At 37.4% G+C, this 21,178-nt stretch overlaps 1 protein-coding gene across 4 annotated transcripts in view; it reads left to right on the plus strand.

Annotated features, from left to right (window-relative positions):
• ZNF277 (zinc finger protein 277) overlaps positions 1-19,987 on the plus strand; it is a 111,526-nt gene extending 91,539 nt beyond the window's left edge. For all 4 annotated transcript variants that reach the window (XM_006929317.5, XM_006929318.4, XM_045052628.1 and 1 more), the window contains 8 exons: positions 1,761-1,852; positions 5,194-5,304; positions 6,974-7,106; positions 14,026-14,093; positions 15,234-15,330; positions 17,060-17,102; positions 18,065-18,239; positions 19,679-19,987. In XM_006929317.5, the coding sequence (XP_006929379.1) occupies positions 1,761-1,852; positions 5,194-5,304; positions 6,974-7,106; positions 14,026-14,093; positions 15,234-15,330; positions 17,060-17,102; positions 18,065-18,239; positions 19,679-19,865 (906 nt within the window). In that variant the 3' untranslated portion in view covers positions 19,866-19,987. The remainder of the gene's footprint in view (positions 1-1,760; positions 1,853-5,193; positions 5,305-6,973; positions 7,107-14,025; positions 14,094-15,233; positions 15,331-17,059; positions 17,103-18,064; positions 18,240-19,678) is intronic.
• Positions 19,988-21,178: the final 1,191 nt, after the last annotated feature.

Genomic DNA, 21,178 nt, shown 5'->3' on the forward strand with positions numbered 1-21,178 from the left:
CAGCTCAGTATTTGGACAGAGATGCAAAGAATCCTAGTAGAGTATTTCAGGTTTCTTCAGCTCCTCTTCAGCTCTCCTCTCTAGTACCTTGTCCCACAAGGTACACTCGCTTTTTAGTATCCTAACTCCGGTCTTTTTTTTTTTTTTTTTTCCTTCGTCCAGTGAGATAGCTCTGCATCTTATTTGGGTTTAACTTCACTATTTTGCAATTTGGAAAATACCACCCAGCATAAAACTGGCAGTGTATTATTTTTTTCTTTTACAGATCACAACCCTGTACTGTCTATTATCCAAGGTCTGAAAACATAAAATATATGAAGCCACTTATTTTATAGGGGGAGGGTAGGTGGGATATACATGATTCCATCATGGCTGAAACCAGTTCATTGAGTTGATTTTTATCCTGGTAATTTCTTAATTTTTTTTCTTCAAGTGAATTAGTAGTTCTAGATGTTTGGTGATACATTTCCAGAAATGCCACATGGAATCTATTAAGCTTCTAGATATGAGCTCATTTTGATGCTATTCTGTAAATATTCATAGATTCAGCAATAAACTTTATAAACTTTACTATTTTGAGCTCCATGATATTAGAGAAGCTGGGAGTAGTATGCCAATTATAAGAACAGCATAAAGACTTTCTTTTAACTTCAAGAAGTTTTCATAACCCTTCAAAAGACAAAGCAGGCAAACAGTTGACAAAGATGATGGGTAACAAACAGTGGAAATTGAAGTTGGCTGGATAACAATCATATCCAGCATTTAATGACCCATGAACAATTTGAGCTCTTTACATAAATTATCTGATTTAATCATATAAACAATTTTGTGATGTGATATTTCCATTTTTAGCTCAAAAATGAGAAAATTGATGATTAAAGAAGTTAAGTAAAATATTGAGTACCAGTGAGAGCCAGAGTTCAAGTCCAGGTCTGCTCAGTGTTTCAGAGTCTGAGCTTTTAACTCTACAGTAGTAGAAACGGCTGCATGATAGAAATGGGAATCCTAATTACAGGTAAGATTTTGTAAGAGGCAAAAAGCAAAGAGAAATAAAATGACCTCAAGGAAAAATGGTGTGTGGAACCACCCTGATTGGAACAGATGCTACCAAAACATATTTGAGTTGAAGAACAAGATAATTGTGTATGAAAACATTGTTTAAGAAAGTTTTTCTGGCAGCAAAAAAGGCTGAATATGATTAAAAAAAGGATTGAGATCAGGGAGACCTCTAGGAGACTTATTTATAGTAATCCCATAATGACTGATTAAAAACTAGACTCTGGGTGATCATATTGTGAATGGTGGAGAGAAGTAATACAAAGATAGTTCAAGTGAAAAATGGATCAGAACTTGATTACAGACTAAACTGAGAAGTACAAAAAGGAGCAAGTCAAAAATGCTACCACATTTTTGTTTGGGAGGTGGGGGGCGGGGGGGAGGGCGGCAGTTGGGGGAAAGAGGGCGAGGACAGGAGTTGACTAATAAAAACAGGAGGAAAGCCAGGGTAGGGAAGGATAATGAGACCCAGTTGACCTTGAGGTTCCTGCATAGCTATCCAAATGGAGTGTTCTGTTAGCATTTAACAGTATAGACTTAGAGTTTTGATTCAAGGACAGAAATGTAGAAATGTGAAATATCCGAATTCATATACTCCCTTTGTGCTTCTACTGCAGATTCCTCCCATCTAGACTAAAACATTTTTCATTAACTAACTGTGCATTTATTAAAGATAATATCAAATATCTGTTTCTGTTTTACAGAAAGAAATTCTGGAACAACAGCAGCAAGAAAGAAATGATAACAATTTTCATGGTATTTGTATGTTTTGCAATGAGGAGTTTTTCGGGAACAGGTTTGCCTTTGTGCATTTCTTTAAATATTATTGTTTTTCATCTGAAAACTCATCAAAACACCCATAATGCTTATGTAATTTAAGTTCTGTAGGTTGGCTCAGGACCCTTTCCTATATTACCAGTAATTTTTTTCTAATATGCCTAATATCAACCATGGACTATAGTGGCTCTAAGCAGAAAAGAGGAGTAACTTAAAAAATTTTTTTTCTTTTACTTTCTTCCAACTTTTTAGTCTCCAGTACAGTGAAATATTTGTTTTAGGTGTAGAATATAGTAATTCATCACCCATATACAACACCCAGTGCTCATCACAAGTGCCCTCCTTAATACCCATTATTCATTTAACCTATCCACTGCCCATCTCCCCTCCAGTAACCATCAGTGTGTTCTCTACAGTTAAGAGTCTGTTTCTTGATTTGCCTCTCTTTTTTTTTTTTTAATGCCAAAAATAAATTTGTGTTTAATGTTGTAGGACTTTTTAAATTGGCTGACAGGCAAGACCATGTACAATGAACTACTACAGACACACCCTTCTATATTGTTAACCCTAAACCTTTAGCAGTTTTTGATGTTTTCACTTTTGGATATTAGAAATGATAAAAATCTAGGGGCACCTGGATGGCTCACTCAGTTAAGCATCTGACTTTTGGTTGCAGCTTAGGTCATGGTCCCAAGGTTTGTGAGATGCAGCTCTCATCGAGCTCTTTGCTGACGGCACAGAGGCTGCTTAGGATTCTCTCTCTCCCTCTCTCTCTCTGCCCTTCCCTGCTCATGCTCACTCTGTCCTCTCTCAAAACAAATAAATAAGCTTTAAAAAAAACCAAAAAACTTTTTAATGATAAAGATCTAAAAAAAAAAAAACACCCAAAAACAAAAACTGGGGTATTGTTAATTCCTTAGCACAAACTGGCATTCTATAATTCATTTCTAACATTAACTGCCCAGAGTTAGGATCAGACTCTGCAGGTTTAAGGGCATCCATCATTCCCAACAAGACTGCCTCTACTTTAGACACCAGTCACAAGTTCAGTTGACCAACTGGCTAAAAATTCAGATTCTCGCCAGTAATTTGCATAGTTCAGTAATTTACCAGAATGACTCACAAACCTCAGAAAGTGGTATACTTAGGATTGCAGTTTTGTTATAAAGGAACAGCCAAGTGAAGAGATCAGGAACAGCCAAATGAAGAAATGTATAGGGCAAAATCTGGTAGGGTCCTGAACTCAGAATTTCTATGCCCTTTCCTCAAGGAATCAAGACACATCACCCACCCAGCTCATCAAGGTATTCACCAACCAGGAATCTTCACTGAGCTTTGGTGCCCAGAGTTTTTAATGAGGCTTCATTTTATAAGCTTGATTGATTCAGTCATTGAATTTAATCTCTACATTGCTCCCATCTCCAGTCTCCAGACCCCTTCTGTCTCTAGAGGTCTGACTGGCTCAGAATCTCAATCTTTTAATCACATTGTTAGTCTTTCTGTTGACCAGCCCCCATTCTGAAGCTAGCTAGGGACCTATGGTGAGTTGCCTCCTTAGCATAACAAAGATAATAGTAAGTTCCTGGGGTTTTAGAAGCTCTATGCCAGGAATCAAGGACAAAGGCCAGACACATTTCTCATTATACAACAGTTAATATTTACAGAAGTACATCATTTTCTAAACTTTTTTAATGTTTAAATGTTTATTTTGAGAGGGAGAGAGAGAGAGTCCCAAGCACACTCTGTGCTGCTGGTGCCAGAGCACAACACGGGCTTGACGTGGGCTCTGCGGGCTTGAACTCATGAAAACGTGAGATCATGACCTCAGCTGAAATCACGAGTCCATCACTCAAATGACTGAGCCACCCAGGTGCCCCTACAAATGTACATCATTTTTTTAACATTAAAAAAATTTTTTTTTATGTTTATTTTTGAGAGAGAGAGAGTGTTGTATGTGAACAGGAAGAGCAGAAAAAGGGAGACACAGAATCCCAAGCAGGCCCCAGGCACTGAGCTGTCAACACAGAGCCCGATGTGGGGCTCAAACTCACAAAGTTATGTGGAAAAGGAAAATTTTATGTAAATTTATCTAAGTTTTACATAGCAAAAATGCTTATGTGTAAAAATATGTTATTCTATTGAGCATTATTGTCTGGAAAACACTGAAAAGGAGAGGATAGGTACACAGATAAAGTACTTGCTAGAATTCAGAAAATGTTTTGATTGAAACACTGATGTTAGAACATCACTAATGAAGATTTGATTCTTATATAGGTCAGTTGGCATAGAGAAAAATCTGTGCCAAAAGGTACTGTGAAATACTCCACCAAATACTAGTTTTATTCAAAGTTATCAATAGTTAAGCACTTAGACAAACAGAGCATATTAACAATGAGATTAATAAATGTGACCCTACATAGTTAAAAAAAAAAAAAACAACATTTTCATAGGGATGGATGCTTTATTTCATTTTCTAAAGGAAAAAAAATAATAATCCTAGAAACAATTATTTTGGGTCAGCTAAGTGTCTAAATAAAGTAGATAAAATAAACTGTATAATGTATCAGTATGCATAGTCTATCAATGGTTTGTGTATTAATGAGTTCCCCAAAACTGTCACCTTTATTTTATGAACTAAAGTTGTGATAAAGGGAGTGCTTGGCTGGCTCAGTTGGAAGAGTATGTGACTCTTGATCTCAGTGTCGTGAGTTCAAGCCCCATGTTGGATGTAGAGATCACATACAAACATACATAAAAATAAAGTTGTGATAATGGCCCAATAGAATAACATATTTTTACACATAAGCATTTTTGCTATCTAAAACTTAGATAAATTTACATAAAATTTTCCTTTTCCACATAAACTATTCAACAGCCTGGTGACTGTGTATTCAGTGTGTCAAAACCCTTGCATATAATTGATGTGTGAATGGTGGGTTCCAGATCTCTGTCCAATAGTGAGTTAAATGTCTCTGATTCCAGGACATGCATAGCAGGACATATTTCCCTTTGGCAGTTGTGTCTTCCTCCTCCCATGATAAGTTGGAAAAGTCAGCAAAGCACGTTTTTTTTTTTTTTTTTCACTTAAAGGAGAGAAAACTAATTCATACATAGAGTATATTCCTGTCCACTGGCAAATAATGGAACAAATTTGGACTCACTTTACAAAGAATTCATGTGATTATATGTGTACTTAAATACTTTATAACATATCACTGTTTCATAGCCCAAAAGTGTGTTGTAGTGTTTAACCTTTGTATGTACTTCTGATTAGTGTTATCATTTTGAAAATGCTATTCCTGATCTGATTTTTTACTAGATGGTTTATAAATAGTATAAATTGCTCATATTTCTTCCTAGATCTGTTCTTTTGAACCACATGGCCAGAGAACATGCTTTCAACATTGGCTTGCCAGACAACATTGTAAACTGCAATGAATTTCTGTGCACATTACAGAAAAAGCTTGACAAGTAAGTATTTTTTTTTTTCCATGAAACATATCCTGCAGTTATTTTAATTTTCAATTCTGTTGGGAATTTTTTTAAATGTCTGTTGGGAATTTTTAAAAATTAATCTAAAAGAAGTAATTAACAAAATGAAATTTTCTCATTTCTCATGTTGGAAAAGTTCACGTTTTGCATCACAGTGTTGTTTATTTTGTCTAGATCATATTACCTTTTACCATTTTTTAAATAAAAGTATCATATATACCAAACAATGTACATACCATAAAAAAGTATATAGGGTAGAAGAGTATTCTCTCCATCCAACCAAAGAAATAAAACATTATAAATTTCTTTGAATCTTTATATGTATCTCCTCATTAGTATCTCCCCATTTTTTAATTTTGTATTCGTAATTCTTTTGCTTTACAGTATAAGTTTTCACATATTTAGTAAATATATTGTCAAATTGTATGTTATTCAGCTTTATATCAGACATAACATACTATATCCATTCTTTTACCTTTTAGTATGTATTCACATTTATATATCATAACACTCCACTTTTCCTAAGGTCATATTCTGGTGACCATGGGTATCTAGAGCTTAGCTTGTTAAAGTAAGGAAGAAATTCTCTGGGTCACTAAAATGGCTTTCAAAAATCTATCTACTTTTCTTTCTAGAACAGGGCCCAATATTTTTCTCTCACAACCTAGGTTTTTTTGGTTTTTGGGTTTTGTTTTCAAATAAAATCTCAGCCCACAATATTTGAAGCAATAACATTAAGAAAAATGTATTAATTGACACAGATCTGTTATTAAAAGTTCTGAATTCAAATTCTGGTACCAGCACTCCACTACAACAAGTCTTTTCACTCATATTAAATGATCCTTCATTTATAAAATAATACTAGATGTATTTTCTAGCAAGATTAGCATAATGAATATCCCTAGTTAATTTATCCCATAAACTATAGTTATTTCTGTGACACAAAAAATGGTTAAAAGAGTGTTTAGTAGTGATGACACAAGAATTCAAAATTTGAACTGATTTCAGTCATTTGAGAGTTTTCATGTGCAAGGAAGATTAGACATAACCTGTGTGACTCCAAGAAATAGAACCCTAACTAGACTGCTAGGGAGAAGTTACAGGCCATATGAACTGTCAGACGTAGGATGAGGAAGATATTTTATTAGCAATCTGTTCATTTTCAGTAGAAAATGAATGACAACAGAGAGGGCAAGTAACTTGACCAAGTCCCATAGTTAAATATGTACTGGAAGTAGGAATTAACCCTTGCAAATCTCCGCATGGGCTAATTTGTTGTACTCAATGGAGGCAACCAATGCTAGTTATCAATCAGCATAATTATTTGAAGAACATGCCTATGTTTTCATTTTTAGAAGAGATCATTTGATTAGAAAACACTAAAATAATTTTTGGATCTTAGCTATCTTTGTCACGGTTTGAACTGCATAGCCAAGTTGGCTAACTTAGCCAACTACAAAATAAACCACGCATGCATCCCACAAAGTCAAAGAAATAAAGTGAGAGGGTTCCAACAAGGATGTCATATCCCAGTTGAAGATTCTTTGTGACCTAAAATGAGTAATCATAAGACTTAATCATAAAGGGCTATTGCAGCAACTATCCAAGAGACTTGTGTAATCTGTCAATGTTTGTGCATTTCTTTTAGCTTGCAGTGCTTATACTGTGAGAAGACCTTCAGGGACAAAAATACGCTTAAAGATCATATGAGGAAAAAACAGCATCGGAGGATCAATCCTAAGAACAGAGAATATGACCGATTTTATGTCATCAATTATTTGGTAAGCCTTTCTCTTCATAATTTAAAATTTGCATTTCCATGAACAAATATCTTTCCAAGGGCTGTCTAATATTTAAACAAGCAATTAGTAGAAAGGTCAAAATGCTATTTGGACACTTTCAAGCAGTGATTAGCTTTAAAATGGTTAGTTTATAAATCGCAACTTGATTTGGTTTGTCTTTGATTTGCCAGAATTTTACACAGTAAAAATGTCATGCCTGTAGGATTCATAGTGATCTTGAACAAAAAAAAGTAATAATAGATATAAGGTACTTGGATATCCACGTATTCTCTCCCATTTGTGATATTATCTATTACCTTGAGTCCAGAGACTATATTCTCTACAAAAAACATCTCTTGACAGCTGGATGTGCTAGGTGTGCTATGCTAGATAACCCTTTAAGAAAAAACAATCTTTTACTCTTTCCTCTTTCCCCTTTAAAAAAATCTTCCCTTCCCCATAAAGAAAAAAAAGTATCATCCTCCTTGGCCAGCATATCTTTGATGGAAATTTTAGAGAAACCAAATCATTTCACTAGGCAAGAGGACTTTTATTTGTTTGGCTAATAGAACGTAATAATGGAGTTATCATGTCGAGGATTTTAAATATATTAAAAGCTTTCCTTCCTTAGAAACCTCAAAACCACTTGCTGACCTTTTTGGTTAAGAGAACATACTCAGCTGGTGCAGCACGCGTCACTGGGGGGGTATTTGGAAATGTGAGAGGGGATTCTGAATGACACAGTGACTGGGAGTGCTAGCGCCCTGCCCTAGTCTGCTGAATTGGGGGGTGGGGGGGGCTGTACATTACAAAGGAGAGGATCCACTCCTTTAAAGAAAGGAGTTAAGGAACTCTTTGCTGGAATTAGAAGAAAGCTAGAGAGTTCTCTTTCCGACATGTTTCTTAGGCAAATGGAAATTATTTTTTTCCTTGCAATAGGAAATTAGAATCAAGCTCAGTAGCCACAGAAGGCATAACTGATTATAATCAACCATTTTATCTGTTGGGCAGAAACAAGCATATCCTGAAATATGGTGGAACTCTCTGCTGGAGGGTGGAATTTTTGTCTGTTCTAACTAAACCTTATAGCGTTAAAGTAAAATTCCCCGTGAGAAGCAAGTTTGACATGTGTTTGAAGATTGACTCCGAGAGGTTGCCATGATCTGCTACAAATGTTTTACAACTAGCTAAAGGCAAAGGCACCCTCTGAGTCCTTCAATCTTCTCTAGAAATCAGTCATTCATTCCTAGAACAAACGCTGCTTCAGGGCCAGCCCAGTCCAATGGGGAGTAGACCTCAGTGTTAGCCCTAAGAAATACCACCTATTGCAGAAAGCTGTGGAAGCAATTTAACAGTACTTCCTTCCGGGGATCTTTTAACATGATATTCAAGACCTTGGGACTAGCGGAACATTATATAGCTGGAGGTATTTACCTTTTAGAGGAGACTTCAAAAGGACTGCTCACTCAAATTCTGCTGGCACTTTTAGAAAAGTATGATACTTTATTCTCTGGGCATCAAGTAGTGTGTCTGTCAAAACTGAAATTATCTACAAGGACCAGCTGTCTCTAGATGAGCATGCTAGATTTTACTGCCCACTGACTGCCCAGATGTCATGTGGCATGAATCATAGCCTAAGAGAAGTGTTTCAAGAGAATATAAAGACTTTAATAATATATAAAATGAAAATTAAATCACTTTAGAAAAATGGTGATAAATAGCAGTAATTTTTTTTCTTTTAACTAGCAACATTTGAGTACTCGATATGTGCCAGGCACCATCTTGAGTATTTATATTAAGCCATTTACTCTTAAGCATATCCCTGTGTCACAGGTTTTATCTTTATCACCATTTTATAGATTAGGAGATTAGGCACAGGTCTTTTTCCAAGGTCACATAGTTAGAACAGAATACTTAACCTCTCTGTATATCCATTTTATAATTTTTCCTCAATGTTTACAGTTGAAATAATACTAGTACCTACCTCTTACTTTGTTGGTTGAGTTTTTGGTCAAGTAATGGTGATGAACTCATAATGATCACCTTCTTGCCTGTTCTCTTTTGTGCCAAACTAGAAAGTGATTCAAGGTCAAAGAAAAGCTGACTTCAACAGGCTCCTCAAGGGCTCTGACCCACAACCTTAGCCTTCTTAGCCCTATATGCTTTCCCACTGAGGTAAATAGCCCACAATAATAAGAATGATTTAAAAAAATAAAACCTAGGGGCGCCTGGTGGCTCAGTCTGAAGCCTCTGACTTGGGTTCAGGTCATGATCTCATGGTTTGTGAGTTCAAGGCCTCTGCTGACAGCTCAGAGCCTGGAGCCTGCTTCAGTTTCTATGTCTCCCTTTCTCTCTGCCCCTGCCCTGCTTGCTCTCTGTCTCTCTCAAAAATAAACATATATTAAAAAAAATTTTTTTACACAAAACCTAAAATATGTTATGATTAGCTGTAGCATTTTGGAATGATGTAAACTTAACTCAGAAAAGGATCGAAGAAGGGGCGCCTGGGTGGCTCAGTAGGTTAAGCATCCGACTTCAGCTCAGGCCACGATCTCACCATTTGTGAGTTCAAGCCCCGCATCAGGCTGTGTACTGACAGCTCAGAGCCTGGAGCCTGCTTCGGATTCTGTGTCTTCCTCTCTCTCTGCCCCTCCCACACTCACACTCTCTCTCTCTCTCAAAAAAGCAAATAAATAATTTTTTTTTAATAAAAAAAAAATGACTGAAGAAGCTAATAAAGTCTCTAAAGATATAGAAGTGTCCTAACATAGAGAATTGCTTACCAGAAGTATCAACCTTAATAATATCCTGAGTATTGTAGTAAATAAAAGGCATCATAACAAATAGAACGAGTATATAAACAACTGTTCCCAATATTAATAATGTGTAGTTAGAGAAAAATGAGGCCCAGAGATTTCTCAGCATCCTTTTAGTTTTCTTTTAGACCCCATTACTGAAAATATTTAATATTTCATAAAAATATTTAATATGAAGAATGAATTCTTCTAAGAGTTTAAGCAATGAATAATGACGTTGCTTTGTTTTCAAAGATGGGAAAAACAATACTGAGAGACATTCACTGTGTATTCCTCTGAGGGAAGAGGCTTACATGACTGAGGAAAGTGGGCTAAAAAGAGAAGAACTATTGTTATTAGTCGTCAGGGTCTGCATACCCATTTCTCACATCCTCTTCCCTGTAAGAGTCACTTTAACTGGCATTATACATTCTACAAACATTTGAGTGCCTTCCAGGTACCAGACACTGGTGGAAGAGGAAGAAAAATATTACGGACAAGGTGGTTAATTTAAGTCCCTACTCCCAGAGAGTTAAAGGTTGGTATGAGAGACAGGCGTGTAAGCACGTAATTTCAGCACCTCGGAATGGGGTGTATGAAGTTAATGCTTGGACCTCTCCTGTAGCACATTAATGCAGTAATTGAGTCATGGGCCCACAGAGTTGCTCACCTCCGCTCCAAACAGAATCTCCAGGCCAGCAGTGCTGGCAGCATCCAGATATTCCTGGCAAGATGCCCTCTGATAGTCATCAAAGGTGAGAGAGCTAAGGACAGAGGCTGGTTTTGGCTCTCCTCTGAGCTCAGCGAATTGACAGATACATTTTTCTTCCTTAGGTGAGATGATTTCCATGTTTAATAATTCATATCAGTTTTTGAATAATAACAGACTTGCAAATACATAAAAAGTCCCTATGCATATTCTGGATTACCTACTTACGGGTTCTTTCTTTGTTTTCTCACAAACAAAAGGGCTCAATGGCTAGGGGGGATGGCCAAGGGGACAATTTCACAGGCAGTTTCACATTCAGATTCCCCTGCCTCAGAGGGAAATGAACTGTGTACATCATCATTGAGCCTTCAGCTGCCTATTCCTAAGGTACTCCTGTTTCAAGCCCTGAATTTTCCTAAAGGAAACTGTTTTTGCTGTGGCTTTATCGTTTTTTGATTTCTATTTTTTTATTCTTAAAATATACAGAGCCATTTGTAACAGAATTGTGCTCTTAACCTGTTTTCATAGTTTTGGTATAGTTCTCTCTACTGAAATTATTAACATTTAAGACACCTCTTTCTCTGTTTATGATGGGTTTTTTGTGTAAGTACATAGAAGTTTGTGTGTGGAGTGGTGGGGGTGCTGGGTGAAGAGGATTTTTTTTTTTTTGTTTTTCTTGTCCACCCTCTCATTGATCATAAACCATCTGATGCAGGAGGTTGAGGGGGTGTTCTGAACATCTTTACTGACATGCCTTCCAAACTTTGTTTTTTTTTAATTCTTTGCTTTCCTAACATGATTCATTAGCAGGCACAGAATCTTAATTAGGGAGTTCTGTGCTCTGTTTTGTTTTTTTTTTCTTCTTTTTGGGTCTTATTCCTGTAATAAACTATATATATTCGACTGTACATGGCAGAGCATTCTAGGAAAGTCTGGGCCAATGTCACCTGCAAATCACTTGTCACCTACTACACTAATGATCACGGAGTTCCATTTTCCTCTCAAATGGTAAACAGTTAGTGCTGTATTGCCTAGAAAAATTCCTACGTGTTCTACCAAATACTGAGAAAATTGCACAATAATGCTTTGAGTTTGGAAGTTTGATACTGAAAGATATTTTATGTCTCTTTGGCCAAAACATTTATTGATCAACAACATTTGCCCATATCACTGAAAATGGTAATAGATGGCCCTTCCTTGAATTAATATCTTGCAGCAATGACCTTAAAGTACAAGTCCGGAGAGACCAAGTAATCCATGAAAGATTTAATTCATCACCAAAAATTTCAACTAACAAAGATCCCATTGGCAGTTTTGAGGCCATTCTTGGTGTCCATAATGAGGTTCAGACATTTCGTGACAACTCTGGGAAATACATTATAGACTCCAAATTAAATATCTCTAATGACATTATGGTAAATCTCTGCGTGTCTGAGTTTATGCATCATTTAGCTGATAGATAATGACAGCTTCAAAACCTCTCATTAAGTTGATGAATGATAGATTTTCTTTTTCCCTAAACCATAATGGACCTTATAGTTCTTTGTTTTTGGTTAAATGAATACCTTTTTAGAGAAAAAAAATATTCATAATTGAGAGTAAATTTTGGTTATTTTTTTCCAAAGGAGGAATATCTATCAAGGATGTCTGTATTTGTGGCAGGTCAGGTCAATCTTGACTGTAACCATAGTTTAGCTGCTTGAAAAGGTGTCCATTATTGTTCCTACATCCCTCTTTAATGTACTCTCTGCTTTTGCATGGCATAGTGGGAAAATTGGATGGAGAGAGAAGAAAAGACAAGAGAATGACTCAAGAATAGAAAAGAGAAATGGTTGGGCCAAAAGAAATGATTTCTACTCAACGCTCCATAAAGTTTTGCTGAAACTATGACTCAATTTGCCAGACACAGCCCTAAATGGGTAGAGCTTCTCCATGAACTGTGAGAAATAAAAGAGATTTGAGTAGATACTTGAGTACTTACTGTTGCCTGGTACCATGTATTTATATCCAGGCGTTCTTTGTTTTATTGCACTTTGCAGACAGGCATTTTTTACAGATTGAAGATTTGTGGCCACTTTGTTTTGAGCAAGTCTATCAGCACCATTTTTTCAACAGCATTTGCTCACTTCATGTCTTGGGGTCACATTTTGGTAGTTCTCAGAGTACTTAAGTAAGGTATGTACATTATTTTTTTAGATAAAATGCTTGCACACATAAAATACTACAGTATAATATAAACATAACTTTTATATGCACTAGGAAACCAAATGTTCATTTGACTTGCCTTATATTGATGGTCTGGAACCAAACCTACAATATTTCTGAGGTATACCCACACATTAACTAATTTATTTAATCACCTTACAAAAACCTTTTGAGATAGAATCTAAATTGGCATTGAATTGTTAGATTTTTTCAGTTATAATTTAATTTAAAAAATACTTTCTAGTACTTACTGTATGCCTGGGTCTGGAAATGTAACAGTGAACAAAGTCCATGTCCTCATGGGCATTCTGGTGGAAAAAACGGATAGCGAATAAGAAAACAAATAGATAACACAAACTTGATTTCAGGTAGTGATCAATGCTTTAACGAAAATAAAAAACATAATAGGGGAATAAAAAGTAACTTGGAGAAGGGGTGTAGTTTTAACAGAGTAGTCAGAAAAAGAGATGGTAACATTTAAGCAGACGCCAGAATGACTGAACCCTGCAGTTATGTGAGAGAGCAGTGTTCAGACAGAGAATACAACACGTACAGGACCTGGGTAGAGGTGAGCCTGCTGTGTTCAAGCAGGAAGACTGATGTGTCTGGAGCAAACTGAGCCAGAGAAAAAGTGGTGGGCCCTAAGGGATGGAGAAGGAGCCAGGGCAGAACGTGGAGATCTTACAAGCCATGGTAAGGCCTCTGAATTTTGTCCTCCATGTGGTTAAGAAGCCATGGGAGGGTTTATACAAACAGGGAAGTGTCCTTTAGAAAGATCACTGTGCTGCTGTTTGAAAAATAGACTGTAGGGGACCTCAAGGAGAAACAGTCCAGCTAGGACAGTGTTTCAGGGTCCCCATCCAGAGATATTTTTGGATTTCTAAAAAGATCCCCAAGAGATTCTAATGTACATCCAGGGTTAAGAAATGCTGGTTTACATTTAAGAGAAAGGAATTTGATTGCAAAAATACTGCTGCTTCTCCAAAAAGAAAAACATTAAAAATGTTTTAGGATACATCCTTCCTTGTCACCGAAATAACTGTTTTAATAAATCCTATGTGTATTGATTTAAGACCACCGAGTATGAGTTTCTGTGGGGGTTTTTTTATGGTTGTTGTTTTTTTTTAAGTTCTGTGTCTATTTTCTCTCTCCTTTCTCCTCTTCACCCCGCTTCTTCCAGCTCTCTAATCCTTCTGTTCTTCCCACAAAGGAACTTGGAAAATCGTGGGAGGAAGTTCAGTTGGAAGATGATCGGGAGTTGCTAGACCATCAGGAAGAGTAAGACTTGTTACTGCTGCTAATTAATTGTGGTTGTTTTAAGAGTAGGAAAACATTTCTTCAGTTGGTTTAAAATGATCATTCTGAAGAGAGAATAGAAATAAAAAAGACTTTCTTTTTAAGCCATCCATCCTTCCATGTATTAGTGCAAAAACTTGAATTCAAAGTAACTTCAGCATAAAAATCATTAAAGCGACTGTTACTCTAACTAAATAGTTTTTTGCCTTTAAAACTGTTAATTGGACACACAGGTAAAATATAGTGCAGAGAAAAATACCTTCTATTGGTGTTTTGCTCACTTGGTTGGTGCCCAGACCTTGAAGTGATATGATTAGAGAATATAATGGAAGTGAAGTTAACCTTGTTCCATGTTCATCCCATTGAGTCACTGAAAACTCGAGTCACTGGAAACTCACAGCTCCTTTCCTCGGAGTTACAGCCTTGAGACATGTGTTTTTCAACCTAAAAGGATTCCCTGTTACTCATCCACTTTTCCTTCAAAGCCGTTTGGCCTTTTTTTCTCTCCTGGAATTTCAGTTTTCCAGGCTCAGGAATGAGAAGAAGTTGGCAGTATCTCCAAAAATAAATGCAGGGGGTGGTGGGTCGGCAGGAATGGTAGGTAATATGGGTCCTGTATGATTTTTAACTTCTCTGTCTACCACCAGATTTAACACTTGTCCCATTTGAATGATCAGCATTTCTCACATGAAGGATGTACGATTTGCTTTTTAAAACACACCGTTTGTCATGCGGAGACATACTCCCAGCCTTACACTTCACAGCATGTGTACTTAGTGGTTGTGGCTAATGAGAGAGAGCATCGCATCTCTGATAGGCCTCCCTTGCAAATTAAACCTGGCTGTGTCAGAAAGACATTATCCTGATTCTGCAGCGAAATAGCTGCTCAGAAGAGAAGCAGATAGAAGAAAATGGAGCAGCACCTGTTCGCTATTTATATTAATTTCATGGTGCTGCTCTGAATTTCAAAAGCTGTATCAAAAAGTCATAATATGATGTGACAATCTTTACAGCGATGTCAGAGTTGAAAGAGATTGGCAGGGTTTCCTAGGGAGGAGAAAGTAATACCAAGTGACTGTGTGAGGGGAATCTCCGTATTTACTATTTTCTTTTTTAACACAGCGACTGGTCTGATTGGGAAGAGCGCCCTGACTCTGCTGTCTGCCTATTTTGTGAAAAGCAAGCAGAAACAATTGAGAAATTATGTGTCCACATGGAGGTAAGATGCTTGTATTCGTCTGAATTTTGTTTTCTTCTGGCAGGGTGGCTGATAGCAGTAGCAGTCTTATCAGCTTCTATGTTTAATTTCTGTCATCCTGTTCCTAAAAATGCGATAAGCAAAACGAGAGACCGCCAGATCCGTCAAGGAGAACCAGAACTCAGGACAGTTGAGTACAGGGCACTGGACCTATGTGAAAGGTCAGCATAGGAGTTCGCAGACCATTCGTGCTGTCCTTCCTCTCAGATCTTGGTAGATAATTCTCATTTAGAATGCAGGACCTGTATCCATGATTAACAGTGCTCAAGATATAGACAGGTTCTAAGTCTTTTTCCACTGCTTCCTCTGGTAAGGAGAGCAGAAGGGAGAAAGTTGCCCTTCACAAAGCCCTTGATGAAATGGGGGACACCGGCAGAGAGGGCGCATGGTGTGGCTGTGCAGCTCCTTCAGTTACAACAATTTGGAGGGAAGAAATGTGAGGGCGTTTCCAGCCTGTGTGTTCTTTTCTGGATGCCATTTTTATGTTACAATTAAGCTTGAAGGTAATAATTCTAAACCTTTTTTTCATGCCAGTGTATCTGAGAGACGACACACTCCCAACACCTCTGATCCTAAGCTGCACAGTGGAGGTGGGAAGGGGGACATCTAATGATTCAGGACGGTAGCGCAGCTTGGGGGGAGAGGGGTGATTATAATAGAAAAATATTGCCGGATGATTCTCATATGCTCTCCCTACCCTCCCCCGGCCGTCTCTGCCAACCGTGACGCAGAGCATCCTGTTTCACCCACCTTCTCCCCACTCTCATTCAGACGCACTGTTCTCAATTGCATAAAGTAAGAACTTAGAAGGTATTCAAAAGGCCACGAGCGTTTACCCTATGAAAGCAGAGAGTAATTTTCTCTGAAACAGGTTGCTGATAGTATTGTGTGTATAGTTTCTAGCATTTAAAATTAATTCGTAATATCCTAAAATCTTTGAACTGAAGGAAGTCTCAGCCCCCCACCCTGTGTAGGAATTCCCTTTGCCACACCCTTGACCCGTGTCCACGGCCTCTGCTCAGTCACTTTCGGAGATAAAGAGTCAATGGTGTTCCTAATCATCCTGCCTCTGATGTGACACTAAATGCCTTCACAGGGAGTTAGATGGTCTTTATTCTCTGTAAGCTTTTAAGTTCAAACATTTACCCAGATGGACGATTGCAGAAGTGGAACAGAATAAAATAAGTCTGCATTGTAAAAATCAAAAGAAATGTAATTTGTGGGAAGATGTGAGTGAAGAGAAATTTGCATTAAGCAGTGTACTTGACAGCATAAAATGAAAAGCAGATTTGCAAAATCACCTATCTGCTTGTGTAGCAAAGGACCTATATCCATAATTCGAGTCCAGGCGCACAGTATGGTAAGTAGAGCCATGTCTTACTAGAGACTGGGGACACTTTTGTCAGACTGCAGAATGCATACATAGTAAATTGTGAAAACTGTAGATACAAACTGTGAATAATTAAAATGTTTCAGCTGATTGGCATGACTTGTTTGGACTGTGCTTTAAAAAGTAGTTGGATGTGGGGAGGGAAACAGTTACATTTCGACTACTTCAGAAGCAGAAGATGATGAACTGAGACTGAGTTTCAGCAGTGTTCAAACTCCTATGAATAAGCTGTCTGTTTATAACTTCAGCCTGAAAGATTAAATAATTTATATACTCACAGATATTCATTCCTTTTTTTAGGAAGCACACGATTTTGATCTCCTCAAAATAAAGTCAGAACTTGGTAAGTTTGATTCAGAAGTTGTTTTCCATGATGCTGCATTTTTATACACTATTCTGTAAACGATGCCTGCGTTCAGTAGTCGTGATTGGGGAGTGCACAGCCAAAATGTGTCTCTCCACAGATGGTCTCAGCAGGACTGCCTGAAGCAGTGATTCACAACCATTTTGAACTGTAACGTTCAAATATGGTTTTTGGTTTCATATGGTCTTCCTTCTTTCCTACATATATGAATATGCTTCAAATAAAACACAAGTTAATGGTTAGTATCTTTCATAAAGTGGAAGGGGCTGATGGGAAGACCATGGATTTTGAAGTCAGAGCTCAGATTCCAGCCCCAGCCCTTAATGGCTGTGTGACATAAGGCCTCAGGTCAACAGACTGTTACAGGGAGTGGAGAATGTATACAAAACACCTACTGCACTGTTTGACAGTGTAGCTAGATTATTTACCATAGACAGATGTACCCAATTGCATCATTCTCAGTGTCACTGTGATAGAAAGATTAGGGGCATAAAGATGTAAATTACTGACGTGCTAATGGCTCGAAGATTAGAAAGTTTACCTCCCACACCTCAGCTCACTGACTATTTTCCTAGACTCTGGAAAGTGTCACATTACTTTGCTGTCCTTACAGATATGTATGTATGTCAAATCCTGCCTCAACCACTTACAAACTGTGTAGCTGTGGACAGTTTCCTAACACATGATGTGGACATGGTAGTACTACCTATGTGGTAGAGTTTTTCAAGAATTAAATGTATTAATTAATTAATACATGGGAAATGATTAGAACGGTGCTTAGCACATAAGCCCTATATAAGTATTGGCTGTTGTTATTTGGTATCTATTATTACGCTTTACAATTGTACTGCCTCTTCAGGTTGGGTAATAAAGGGAAGTGGCTCTTTTGCAAAAATGGGTCTGACCAGTTGTCTAGTGATTCTGTAAACTGTCGTTTTCAGGATTGAATTTCTATCAGCAAGTAAAATTGGTCAATTTCATTCGAAGGCAAATTCACCAATGTAGATGTTATAGTTGCCATGTGAAATTCAAGTCCAAAGCAGAGTTAAGGACTCACATGGAAGAGACTAAACATACATCACTGCTTCCTGAGAGAAAGATATGGGATCAACCAGAGTGAGTAATTCTTTGCTCAGTATCCTTAATGTCCTATGTTTTCAGTACTTCTTTGCTCCATAGCCCTTATTTGTTCCTTTATTCAGTTAAATAAGAGAGAAACGTATGTTTACTGTAAAAAGTAAAAATTTTCAAAAACCTTATTTTTAAGGGGCGCCTGGGTGGCTCAGTCAGTTAAGAGTCCGACTTCAGCTCAGGTCACGATCTTGTGGTCTGTGAGTTCGAGCCCTGCATCAAGCTCTGTGCTAACAGCTCAGTCTGGAGCCTGTTTCAGATTCTGTGTCTCCCTTTCCCTCTGCCCTTCTCCCACTCGCACTCTGTCTCTCTCTTTCAAAAATAAATAAACATTAAAAAATATATATTTTAAACCTGATTTTTAAAGTAATCCCCCTTTTATAAATGTAACCAACTATTTCAGATTTTGTGGTATGAAGATAGATAAAGATGTAGATATAGAAGTATCAATTTTTAAAATTATGTTAAGAGAATGTTGTAAGCATTTTTCTATACCAATATACATCTATTGCATCATTTTTTAGGGTTGCCAAATATCCCATTCACTAGATCTACCTAATTTGTTAGATAGTGAGATTACTTCTTGCATTTTGTTCTTATAAATAGTAACACGATGACTATCCATACGCCTGCATTTTTGCACACTGATCTAATTTTTCATTTAGATAAGCTCCTAGAAATAACATTACTGTGTCGAAGAACATCCAACTATTAGGGCTTTGGGTATATACTTTGCATCTCAGTACTTTATAAATGTTAAGCAGTTGGCCCACAGATCTATACCTCTGTAGGTGGTATCAGACTGCCAGGTATGCTTTGCCAGTTCAGCCTTCTGGGCTGGTCCTCATATCAGTCTGGACAACCTCAGCTGAGGGAGCCTCTGAGAGGTTATAGGGTTCTAGCTACCTGGAGGTTCCTCTCAGAGAATGAAGGAACCAGTAATGATTAGGTTGGGAAGGACACACACACACACACACACACACACTCTCAAGGGAAATTGTTTTCATCAGATATATGAAGGATTAATGTACAAAAGAGTAGCCATATTTGAATTTTGTTAACCTCTAGGGAGGAACTGGGACTTAGAGTAAAAATGAAAGGGTTGTCATTTTTAGCCTTATCTGTGGAGATTTCCCTAGCAACTAGAGCTGCTCGGTTCTAGAGTAAGCTGCCTTTTCAGGTAGTGAGTTTCTGTGGAATATGAAGCACAGGCCAAATGGGCAGCTAGCAAGGATACTAGCAAGAATGATGTCATCCAGTAGAGGTCAAAGTAAAAGTAATTCACAAGTTATTTCCCCATACCACCTTTGCAAAATGCTGTTGAAACTGTTGACAAAGAAACCTGGCAGAATTATAGTAACGTGTATGTTCATTTGCCTAGAAACTTTTCTGGATTTATTCAACATGTCTTTGGTTGTTTTCAGGTATTATTTTCCAACCTATGAAAACGATATTCTACTATGTACACTGTCTGACAGTGAAAGTGACCTGACAGCTCAGGAACAAAATGGAAATATCACCATCATCAGCGAAGATACATCTAAACTGCATGCTTTGAAACAAACCAGTATTTTGAACCAGTTGCTACTACATGAGGGCTTGAAAAACTAGAAGAAAATGCCACAGAAGCAACTTTTCATGTTTTTCGCTTATGAGACAGACTCAGAAAAATTGTTTAAATTTGAACATCAGCAAAGGATTAGACCCTGGTGAAATAAAATTTTTCAAAAGTACTTTTTAAAAAATAAAGTGAGGACTTTTTGTATTTTGGCTATAACATTTTACTATGTAATCATTATAAATGATCTCATTTCATTAGACTAGGTTATCTATAATAAGGAGGACATGTGGGGTGCCTAGTTGGCTCAGTTGGTGGAGCATGTGACTCTTGATCGCAAGGTCATGAGTTTGAGCCCCATGTTGGATGCAGAGATTACTTTAAAAAAAATTTTTTTTAATAAGACACGCAAATCACAAATGAAGTGTTCAAATTATTGATAAAGTTTTTTTTCCTCTATCACCCATTCTCCTGTAGACTGGTAGATGTAAGAAGTTCCAGTAAATTTGTGTTCAAAATTATTTTTTGTCAAGGATAATTTATAAGAAGTACTATCCCTGTTGTATCACACCAGGCACGTAATATCCATGTACCAGTTTTAGGGATGTGAGAATTGACAGTCCATTCAGGTGTTGTCAGCCAGTGGATTCTTAGAAAGTTCCCCATCGGTCTTTCATCTAACCAGTTTAGTATTCATTGGTAATTGTTACCTATTATTTTTTGTAATGGCTGCAAAATGATGATTTTTCTAATTCTATCATTTCTTTTACAGTGGGTTCTTTACACAGCATGTGTGCTATGGAGCACTGGAGTTTTAAGTTCTAGTTTTCAATTGTTAGTACCAGTCTGTGTAGGCAGTGCCCAAAGACTAATCTTGAAGTAATATAGACTGTCCAGAGTCTCAAGCCTAATCTCCTGCCATATGATCCAAAATTGACTGGATTTGTAAGTTATATAGGCTCTGACCATGGCTTTAGATTTCCAAGCCTCCAGCTTTGCAGACACCTGTACAAGGCTTTTATTAAAAACCAAGCAGAGAAATGCAAGCCCTTATTATAATGGAAAATGCCTAAATTAAAGACACAGTTGATCTAAATTGAGTTTATGTTTATTTATTTACTTTGAGAGAAAGAGACTGAGTGAGTGGGTGAGGTGCAGAGAGGAGAAAGAATCCCAAGCAAGCCCCGCACCATCAGCGCAGAGCCCTACACAGGGCTCGAACCCATGAGCCATGAGATCATGACCTGAGCCAAAACCAAGAGTCAGATGCTTAATCAACTGAGCAACGCAGGTGCCCATGATTTAAATTGTTTTTAAATCAAAGATTAATAAGACAGTTAGTCTGTGCCTAGAACCTTATGTCTCT

This window comes from Felis catus, chromosome A2 (genome assembly GCF_018350175.1).
Source record: "Felis catus isolate Fca126 chromosome A2, F.catus_Fca126_mat1.0, whole genome shotgun sequence".
NCBI lineage: Eukaryota > Metazoa > Chordata > Mammalia > Carnivora > Felidae > Felis > Felis catus.